The sequence below is a fragment of the Salmo salar genome, chromosome 14, assembly GCF_965601325.2.
Source record: "Salmo salar chromosome 14, fSalSal1, whole genome shotgun sequence".
Taxonomy (NCBI): Eukaryota; Metazoa; Chordata; class Actinopteri; order Salmoniformes; family Salmonidae; genus Salmo; species Salmo salar.
In genome coordinates this window covers 83,828,833-83,840,000 of record NC_138304.1, presented here as the reverse complement: position 1 = coordinate 83,840,000, position 11,168 = coordinate 83,828,833, and the positions used below count along the sequence as shown (strand labels likewise).

The following is an 11,168-nucleotide window of genomic DNA, read 5'->3' as shown; positions in this document are numbered from 1 at the left end:
GGTTGTTTGTGTTGGATGTGTAAATACATTACAGTTCTGTTGTCCTGAGAAGCACTTCAGAAACTGACTGATAGTCCTCTGGTATAGAAGCGCTAGAGAGCTTGGTCTTCTGGGCTTTAAGGGGCTTTGATTCATAGGAAAGTCCTATGAAGAGATGATGCAAATTCCTTATAAACTGCCCTCCAACTTCTTATCAAAATCAATGTCAAGTCTTGAACGGTAACATTTAGATGAAGTTTTACACAGATGGACGTGTCATTTTGTAGCTATTAAGAACTGTACAGTAAAGTTCTAATCTGACAGATCGGAGCTGAGTTTGTTCTACATTATGCTTTCCATTTGGATAATATTATGACTAACTGCTCTGATAGTTAATCCTTCAGTTGAACTCCTTGTGATCTCTGTGGCTCTCTGTTTCCTCAGGTCCATGGGGCCGGTGTATGGGCAGTGAATGTGGCCCAGGGGGCAGCCAGAGCCGGGCAGTGTGGTGCGCCCACTCTGAAGGCTGGACCACCCTTCACACCAACTGTGACCAGGCAGAGCGCCCGGAGAACCAGCAGAGCTGCTTCCACGTGTGTGACTGGCACAAAGACCTGTACGACTGGCAGTTGGGCGCCTGGAACCAGTGTGTGCCCGTGTCCATGCGGAGCACTGGGGCGCTCCAGCGGCCAGCCGTATGTACCCGTGGCGAGGAGGGCATCCAGACACGCGAGGTGGGCTGCGTCCAGAAAGCAGATGGCGTGCCCGCGGAGGATGCAGCGATTTGTGAATATTTTGAGCCCAAGCCCAGGCTGGAGCAGGCCTGTCTGATCCCGTGCCCGCGGGACTGTGTGGTCTCCCAGTTCACCCCATGGACTTCCTGTTCGAAAACGTGCGGCATGGGTCTTCAGAATCGTGTCCGTTTTGTCCTGGCGCCGCCTCTGTTCGGGGGCTCGGCCTGCCCTAACCTGACAGAGTTCCAGACGTGTCAGCCAGGTCCCTGCGTTGGCCCAGAGAGCCTCTATAGTCTAAGGGTGGGATCCTGGGGTCCCTGCTCTGTACCCCTCCCTCGCACGGCCAGGCAGGCTCCCACCCTTACTCACGGTAAAGATGTGGCTCTCCCTCGCCGGCTTCGCAAGGGCAGAGAGGGTAAAGAGGGTAAAGAGGGCAGCGAGGTGCCCACGCCACGCCAGCCTCGACTGAGCAAAGAAGAAAGGATGAAAAGAAAGGAGAAAAGAAAGGAGGGGAGAAAAGGAAGACAGGCAGCCAAAGAAGGACGCAGGAAGAACAAGGAAAGAGTCAAGGAGAGGGTGAGGGAGCGGGTGAGGGCGAGGGGAAGGGTGAAAGACCCAGAGACCAAAGAGCTGATCAAAAATAAGAGGAACAGGAACAGACAGAACCGACAGGGTGGGAAGTTCTGGGACCTGCAGGTTGGATACCAGACCCGGGAGGTGACCTGTGTTCACAGGAGCGGCAACACTGACGCACTGAGGTCAGTCTCACTTATAGTTTATAGTCTTACTGTATGCATCACAGCTACCTCATGATGACTGTCTCATCCATTTCTCACCAGTGTCTCTGATATAATGTTCTATGTTCCATTATTTCCCCATTACATAGAGGTGTTGTAGGGATGCATCTCTCTGTGTGTTATAGAAAGACATTATTACTGGCAGCACACGATTCACAGTCAGCGCTCAAAGAATTACAAGAGCCTAAAGTGTTCTGTGTTCTGTAGTACTAACAGTCACACACGATGAAGTCATCATCACTCACATGGCTTTGTTAATGTATAAGTGAGAGAGATGGGAATCTATGCCTTCTGGAATAGATATGGCAATAGTGATTTGTCATAGAATATTACATATGGTTTTAGTTTTAGTAGTTCTACTTCTTCTTCTTCTTCGTACCTCATGCCTTCGCTCATTAGTTTATTCATAGTACCCTCAAATCATTTCTTTATTCTGGCACCACTTTAAAGTATTGGCAAAAATGCTGCCTTTGGAGATGTTCTTTTTTTGTAGCTCACATTAATCCACAATAGTCCTGTAGTTTATTAATATTCATCTAACGGCTTGTTTACTTTGCATTTAAAATATTTTTGGCCAGTTTTTTGCAACCTCTTTTCCTAAAAATCTCAGAAAGTAGAGCTGTGTTTTTTAGTTTTTCTCTGAAGTGAGGGTTCAGTCAATGGAGAATGAAGTGTTTATGTTTTGTATCATATTTTCATTGACATTTATTCTTTGTTTAACCAAAGAACTTGTCGTCTTTCAAAGAAGCAATTGGAGTTTTCTACAGCGTGAAGTTAGTTTCAAAGCTTCAGAGTTACCATAACCTCTAACTGAAAGCACTGTGATATTGTAACGGCTGTCTTTGGAGAGAGTGGACCAAGGCGCGGCGTGGTTAGTGCTCATCATGAATTTATTAAAGATCGAACATTTTAAACACAAAAAACAAGAAACCGACAGCCAAACAGTTCTGTCAGGTGCAAAACACTAAACAGAAAATATCTACCCACAAAACCCAAAGGAAAAACATGCTGCCTAAGTATGACTCCCAATCAGCAACAACGATGTACAGCTGTTCCTGATTGGGAGCCATACCCGGCCGAAACAAAGCAATCCCCAACATAGAAATACAGACATAGAATGCCCACCCAAATCACACCCTGACCAAACCTAAATAGAGACATAAAAAGGCTCTCTCAGGTCAGGGCGTGACAGATATTCAGCGATTAATATATAGTAAGCATTAATAAAGAAATACGGGGATAAACAGCATTCTTGTTTTTGCGCCTCAAGATAGCGTAATATTCAAAGAAAAACTATATTTATTCAGTGAGATCAACTATGAGAGATGAATCAATGATGAGTAGAAGTGTCATGGCTTCCTTCTATGCTGCTGTACTCAACCGTGTCCCTAGGATCCAACAGACGATGAGAGGCCTCAACCATAACATCTATGAAATGGTCGGAGGACAAACCACTGTCCCTTTCTGTTAACCATCATCCTGTATCATGTCCATTTCTATGGGCGGCCTTCTAACTACATCCACATACTGTAGCATGGTCATTCATTCATATTACAGAATTAGCTGGGTGGTGGTGGTCAAGACGTGTTTTATTGAGGGGTCTCCATTCCACTCTTCTCATGTGCACATGCTTTCTAAAAGGCATTGTTCCTCTTTGCTGAGATGTGAAATGCGTGTATGTCCCCATTCTGTCTCTGAGGAACGGGGTGGCTGTTATGGTGGCCACTTAACACCGAATACATCTATCCCACTTTCTTAAAGGGATATGAATGCTTTAGTGCATCTTGAAAGAAAAATAAATTGGGCGTCCATAGGGAGATGGTCAGAGAAAATCATAAATGATTGAAATGATGGGATAACAACTTGTATTATATTCCCATATCTTCAAGTAGAATATATATTATATCTCTATGGTCTAGGTCTATCCTAGGATTAATGTTGAGACATTTCTCCTTTATAATGAGGAGTAATGTTGAGACATTTCTCCTTTATAATGAGGAGTAATGTCGAGGTATTTATTTTTATTTTTATGAGCTACTCATAGCATCTACCACAGATGTTGAACTGAAACCCCCAAAGAGGCTTATCTGATCTGATACTGACCATCTACCAACCACATTGTTGGTCAGAGGCCAAGGATCAAGTGTGTTTACTGTTATAGAAGCTCTGGAATATATCTGGTGGGAATGTATTCCATCTCACTTCATTTAACATTGGTTATTATTTATTATGATGTTTATCTGTCTGTAAGCTAAGGAAATCTATAATTTTATATTTGGGTCCTATTTCAGATTTACATTGCTTTGGATGAGAGTATCTGCTAAATGACTACAATGCTAAATTAATATGTAGGTTTGTAGAAAAGGTACTTTGCACATTCAGAATGAGTTCAAGAGGTTTGAAGCTGTGGTGTTCCTGAATCGGATTTTGCAAACAAGTTTGGCCTTATTAGGACACCTTGCCTCATTCCTTTGACCAAACACCTTCACTGATTCCTTTGAACCTAATTAATGAACCCCTTGTCTCTTCTCTCCAGCCTGTGTTCTCGGGAGTCCCTGCCAGTGACCTACCAGGCCTGCGTACTGGCCAAGGACTGTGAGGTGAGCGACTGGACCGACTGGTCGCCCTGCTCCAAGGACTGCTACGAGCTCAACGGGCCCACGGGTGAGCGCACACGCACACGCCGGGTACACCAGTTCCCCGTGGGAGAAGGGGAGGAGTGCCCTGAACTGGAGGAGAAGGAACCCTGCACCCCTCAGGGAGAAGGGGTACCCCCCTGCATCGTGTAAGTACTCTATCACCCAACGTTTGAAAAATATGTGTGATTTCAATGTCTTATATTGATGTCTACGTTTTTGTACAAACAGTATATCAGTTGTGTAGTTTGTATACTCACATTGGAAAACGAAAAAATGTCAGCCAATCAAGGATTGCAGATGGTTAATTGAACTGCACTTCTACTCTGCAGGCTGGCTGACAATTACAGTTACTCCCTTTCTAAAGTGTACTATGGGTAAGCCGCCTGTCTGCATCCCTAAATAGCTTTGCTGACCAAAACAATAAACACTTAATGCATCAGACACAGCCAGACAGGCCTGGTCTGTCTCTAACATTAAATGCATATGTGCATACAGGAAACGGTTTGTTTCTGTGTGTTAAGTGATTAAGGCCATGCGGCCGGAACGTTGGCTGGTTGCTGTAATGACTGTGTAGCTAACTATCTAACACAACAGCAGCAGTAGGACTAAGAGCACTGGGGAGTTATCAGTAGAGGGAGGAACCACAATACCAACCCCACTACTATTGGTCTGTGGGTTGTTTGGTGTCTGCTGGCTTATTATCCACAGCCTGAGTGGTGTCATTAATCTGATGACTGTTATTTATTTTATCCACTAACTATGTTTAATCATCACCCGATTAAATTAATAATGTACTCATTAGGAATTTCGGGCAACACGGAAGAGGTTGTTTAAACCTCTTACATCTAGACGTTCCGCTAGCGGAACACCTGCTCCAATATCCAATGAAAGGCGTGGCGCGAATTACAAATTCCTCAAAAATACATAAACTTCAATTTTTCAAACATATGACTATTTCACAGCATTTTAAAGACAAGACTCTCCTTTATCTAACCACACTGTCCGATTTAAAAAAGGCTTTACAGCGAAAGCAAAACATTAGATTATGTCAGCAGAGTACCAAGCCAGAAATAATCAGACACCCATTTTTCAAGCTAGCATATAATGTCACAAAAAACAAAACCACAGCTAAATGCAGCACTAACCTTTGATGATCTTCATCAGATGACAACCCTAGGACATTATGTTATACAATGCATGCATGTTTTGTTCAATCAAGTTCATATTTATATCAAAAACCAGCTTTTTACATTAGCATGTGACGTTCAGAACTAGCATACCCCCCGCAAACATCCGGTGAATTTACTAAATTACTCACGATAAACGTTCACAAAAAACATAACAATTATTTTAAGAATTATAGATACAGAACTCCTCTATGCACTCGATATGTCCGATTTTAAAATAGCTTTTCGGTGAAAGCACATTTTGCAATATTCTCAGTAGATAGCCCAGCCATCACGGCTAGCCATTTAGACACCGACCAAGTTTAGCCCTGATCAAACTCCGATTTACTATTACAAAAGTTTCATTACCTTTGTTGTCTTCGTCAGAATGCACTCCCAGGACTGCTACTTCAATAACAAATGTTGGTTTGGTCCAAAATAATCCATCGTTATATCCGAATAGCGGCATTTTGTTCGTGCGTTCCAGACACTATCTGAAATGGTAAAGAAGGGTCGTGCGCATGGCGCATTTCGTGACAAAAAAATTCTAAATATTCCATTACCGTACTTCGAAGCATGTCAACCGCTGTTTAAAATCAATTTTTATGCCATTTTTCTCGTAGAAAAGCGATAATATTCCGACCGGGAAAAAATCACAAAGACGGGGGCGGCCAGGTCACGCGCCTAAGCCCACAGTCCCTTGATCGGCCACTTGAGAAAGGCGATAATGTGTTTCAGCCTGGGTCTGTGATGACGACATTCAGGTTTTTCCCGGGCTCTGAGCGCCTATGGACGACGTAGGAAGTGTCACGTTAGAGCAGAGATCCTTAGTAAAAGATAGAGATGGCAAAGAAGTTCCAGAAATGGTCAGACAGGCCACTTCCTGTAAAGGAATCTCTCAGGTTTTGACCTGCCATTCGAGTTCTGTTATACTCACAGACACCATTCAAACAGTTTTAGAAACTTTAGGGTGTTTTCTATCCATATATAATAAGTATATGCATATTCTAGTTACTGGGTAGGATTAGTAACCCAATTAAATCGGGTACGTTTTTTATCCAGCCGTGAAAATACTGCCCCCTAGCCATAAGAGGTTAAAGAGTTACCATCTCCTGAATTAAGCTCTGTAAGGTATATATCTATTACATCGATAAACAGTCATCTTATTAATCATTACCTCTTATCATATCATCATTCTGAACAGTCGTAACCTCATGTATCTGCAAAAACCCCAGCCTTACTCATGATTCAGTACTACACAAATTGGTTTCATTATTTATTTACTAGCTAACTAAATAATAACAGGATAACATACACACTTAATACATGAGGCATAGGTCCCTAGCGGAATTTTACAATATGGCTTTTACACAACAACATGGAGAGAGAGAGAGGGAGAGAGAAAAATACACATATCGTCAACTGATTTCAGAACTATTCTCAGGTTAATCATATACTGTAGTTTGCACACGAACCGCCGCCCGTTTAGAATAAGAAATCATGAATGTATTTACGTGTGCCTGCCTTTGTTCGTCGTGTAGTCCTGAACAGAACTACAGATTTCACTCCGTTCCATTCACTCCAGAAGCTGCTTATTTGAAGATAAGCTAGCTGTGCTGATGGTTCCAGTGGGGTGACGAGAATAGCGTACTACGGTGATTTGACAAGAGTGGCAGGTTGGTTTGAAGAGTTTGAGATATTTGACTCAGGACAGCTAATCAGCTGTACCAGTGATTGTCTGAGAGGGGAGTTTGTTTTCCTCTTCCTCCTCGTGTTGATTATTCAGGATTCGGACCACGATGGACATGAGCTGCAGCTCGCTGTCTCTCTGGTCTAATGGAAGGTGAGTTTATTTCTAACATCGTGTTGAGGTTCAAAGTTCCAATCATTTCAAACATGTGGCCTCACGTTTCCTGGCCTAATGTTAATTTTGTTACCAAGCCTTTCTATGCATTCTGGCCAAAAAGGACGGTTCCATCAGTCTGACACGCTCTCAGACCTCACTCGGGGCGTGGCTATTTACTTATGCACAGTTTATAGGTGATAGGTTCTCTTATACCTCCTAAAATCACATTCTTATCTTAAGAAAAATAGTTTCATATTTTTTCATATTATATTACATATTGTATTGGATGGAAACTTGACAAATAAAAGGGAAAAACTTTCAAAGTTACAGTATTTCATCCATACAGTTTTAAATGACATCACAAAATGAAAAGCAATATTACATTCGTTTTCCATAGCTCCCCACTGATCATTCCCCACATTCTTATGTTAGAAATATTGATCCAGTATCCACTTTTGACCATCTTAGCGTTTGAGGCAAAACTGTCTGTTAAACAAAGCCATTCCTTTGGTTAATACTAAAGGGGGAGAAAGAGCCCCCCTTCTCCTGTAATTTACAACAGGGTGTGAAGTGTCAAACCGGCCCAGTTCCCTCCTCTGTGGGTGAGAGAAGGTCTGGTTTATTATTTTTTATCAAACCTTTATTTAACTAGGCAAGTCAGTTAAGAACAAATGTTTATTTACAATGACGGCCTACCCCGGCCAAACCCTAACCCAGACGACACTGGGCCAGTTGTGTGCCACCCTATGGGACTCCAAATCGCGGCCGGTTGTGAAAAAGCCTGGAATCGAACCAGGGTCTGTAGTGACAGTCATGACAGTGGGTACAAACCACAGCCTGAAGGGGGAGAACGGAGGGGGGAGGGAGAGGCTCTTTGTGTGGGTCGACGGTGTGGTGTGATGAGAGGGGTGTGGGGGGGTGCGGTGTGGTGCTGATGAGAGGGTGGGGTCGACGGTTTGAGGGGGCATGTGGAAAGAGATGGAGAGAGATTGGAGAAATGGGAAAGGGGGAAAATGGGGATGTGATTGGGTAGTGTGTTAGTTGATGCAGTGATGGGGTCATATAGCGAGAGATAGAGAGATTGGGGGAGGCGGTAAGGGGGAGATGGGTTCGGCTCAGTATATGGGGCGATGGTGCCATTCAAGAGGGGCGCATATAGGGAGAGATAGAAAATTAGGAGGGAGGTACTAAAGGGGAGATGGGTTTGGCTCAGTGTGTGGGGAGATGGTGCCATACAAGAGGGGGGCATATAGGGAGAGATAGAGAATTAGGAGGGAGGTACTAAAGGGGAGATGGGTTTGGCTCAGTGTGTGGGGAGATGGTGCCATACAAGAGGGGGGCATATAGGGAGAGATAGAGAATTAGGAGGGAGGTACTAAAGGGGAGATGGGTTTGGCTCAGTGTGTGGGGAGATGGTGCCATACAAGAGGGGGACATATGAGGAGAGATGGAGAGGAAAGAAATGGCCCAGCGTTTGGCTTGTTGCCAGTGATGGAGGAAATGATTAATGGAGTGTGTCTGGGAAAGAGTCAGTTGGTCCGTGCAGTGTCTTATCTGATCCCCCCTCCGCGCACACACACACACCACACACACACACACACACACACACACACACACACACACACACACACACACACACACACACACACACACGCACACAGATGGGCGTGTTGACACACCATCACTTTCACACCCGGCAGGCAGTCCTGAGCTGTGATGGCATGTGTGTCCCTTAAATTACTCCCCCCCCAACCTGTACAATGCAATGTGGAACTATACTCCCCTGGTGTGGAGAGGAAGGTATTTCCTCAATTTCCACTGTTTAGACCGCTAGTCTGTTTGAGTGTTTTGACCTGCAGTTGCTAACAAGCTAATTCTGCGTGACAAAAAGTATTACAGTGGTTTGAAAACTAAATTATTACAGTGGGTTGAAAACTAAATTATTACAGTGGGTTGAAAACTAAATTGTTACAGTGGGTTGAAAACTAAATTGTTACAGTGGGTTGAAAACTAAATTATTACAGTGGGTTGAAAACTAAATTGTTACAGTGGGTTGAAAACTAAATTGGTACAGTGGGTTGAAAACTAATTTATTACAGTGGTACATGAGGACATCAGACAGTCCATATTTTATGTAAAACTCTATACAGTAAAGTTAGCATGCAGATCAGGACATAGCTTGGTATAGGTTCTGTGGGCAAAATTAGCCTTTTTTGTCCCTGACAATGAGGAGAGGAATAAATCAATATTGGTGGACCAATGCTCCCTTCCCACCATTTGAAGAAGACCAGGATGAGAGAGAGATGAAGAGGTGTGAATGTCGTGGCAGGAGGTACAGTAGTAGTCAGTATTATTGAAGGATTCTTCCTTCAGAGTGATCCCATCTGTGTTAGTCCCAGAACCCCAGATCTAGCAATAGACCATATCTCCCAGGTGCCTCGTTGTCACACAACCTCGTCATTCTCTGTTGAAGAGAAAAGGCCTTTATAACAAAGCCATAATAACATTTGCCATGGTCACAGTTGAGCAGAGGTGTTTTAAGGATTTCCACACATTTTTTTTGGGGGGGGGGGGGGGGGCAGGGCCTTTTAAAAAATACCTGCTTTACATGACAGAATACATTAGCTGAGTCTTTTTTAATCCCACACAAATTGCCAAAATGAGAAGCAACTTTGACACTGACAAATTGAATTCAAACAAACAATAGCCCACATAGATTGTGCAATATTAGGAGGAAATATATATAGTAGTGTGTATATGTATAGTTGAAGTCAGAAGATTACATACACTTAGGTTGGAGTCATTAAAACACGTTTTTCAACCACTCCACAAATTTCTTGTTAACAAACTATAGTTTTGGCAAGTCGGTTAGGACATCTACATTGTGCATGACACAAGTAATTTTTCCAACAATTGTTTACAGACAGATTATTTCACTTATAATTCACTGCATCACAATTCCAGTGGGTCAGAAGTTTACATACACTAAGTTGACTGTGCCTTTAAACAGCTTGGGAAATTCCAGAAAATTATGTCATGGCTTTAGAAGCTTCTGATAGGCTAATTGACATCATTTGAGTCAATTGGAGGTGTACCTGTAGATGTATTTCAAGGCCTACCTTCAAACTCAGTGCCTCTTTGCTTGACATCATGGGAAAATCAAAAGAAATCAGCCAAGACATCAGAAAAAATTGTAGACCTCCACAAATCTGGTTCATCCTTGGGAACAATTTCCAAATGCCTGAAGGTACCACGTTCATCTGTACAAACAATAGAACACAAGTATAAACACCATGGGACCACGCAGCCGTCATACCGCTCAGGAAGGAGACTCGTTCTGTCTCCTAGAGATGAATGTACTTTGGTGCGAAAGTGCAAATCAATCCCAGAACAACAGTAAAGGACATTGTGAAGATGCTGGAGGAAACAGGTACAAAAGTATCTATATCCACAGTAAAACGAGTCCTATATCGACATAACCTGAAAGACCGCTCAGCAAGGTAGAAACCACTGCTCCAAAACCGCCATAAAAAAAGACAGACTACAGTTTGCAACTGCACATGGGGACAAAGATTGTACTTTTTTGAGAAATGTTCTCTGGTCTGATGAAACAAAAATAGAACTGTTTGGCCATAATGACCATCGTTATGTTTGGAGGAAAAAGGGGGAGGCTTGCAAGCCGAAGAACACCATCCCAACCGTGAAGCATCATGTTGTGGGGGTGCTTTGCTGCAGGAGAGACTGATGCACTTCACAAACTAGATGGCATCATGAGGCAGGAAAATTATGTGGCAATATTGAAGCAACATCTCAAAACATCAGTCAAGAAATTAGAAAACTTGGTTGCAAATGGGTCTTCCAAACGGACAGTCACCCAAAGCATACTTCCAAAGTTGCGGCAAAATGACTTAAGGACAACAAAGTCAAGGTATTGGAGTGACAATCACAAAGCCCTGACCTCAATCCTATAGAACATTTGTGGGCAGAACTGAAAAAGCGTGTGCGAG

At 43.2% G+C, this 11,168-nt stretch overlaps 1 protein-coding gene across 1 annotated transcript in view; it reads left to right on the top strand.

Annotated features, from left to right (window-relative positions):
• Positions 1-11,168, top strand: part of LOC106570313 (thrombospondin type-1 domain-containing protein 7A) — a 188,860-nt gene that overhangs the window by 69,890 nt on the left and 107,802 nt on the right. Inside the window, exons 2-3 of the mRNA XM_014142501.3 lie at positions 424-1,471; positions 4,047-4,295. Coding sequence (XP_013997976.3) covers positions 424-1,471; positions 4,047-4,295 — 1,297 coding nt within the window. The remainder of the gene's footprint in view (positions 1-423; positions 1,472-4,046; positions 4,296-11,168) is intronic.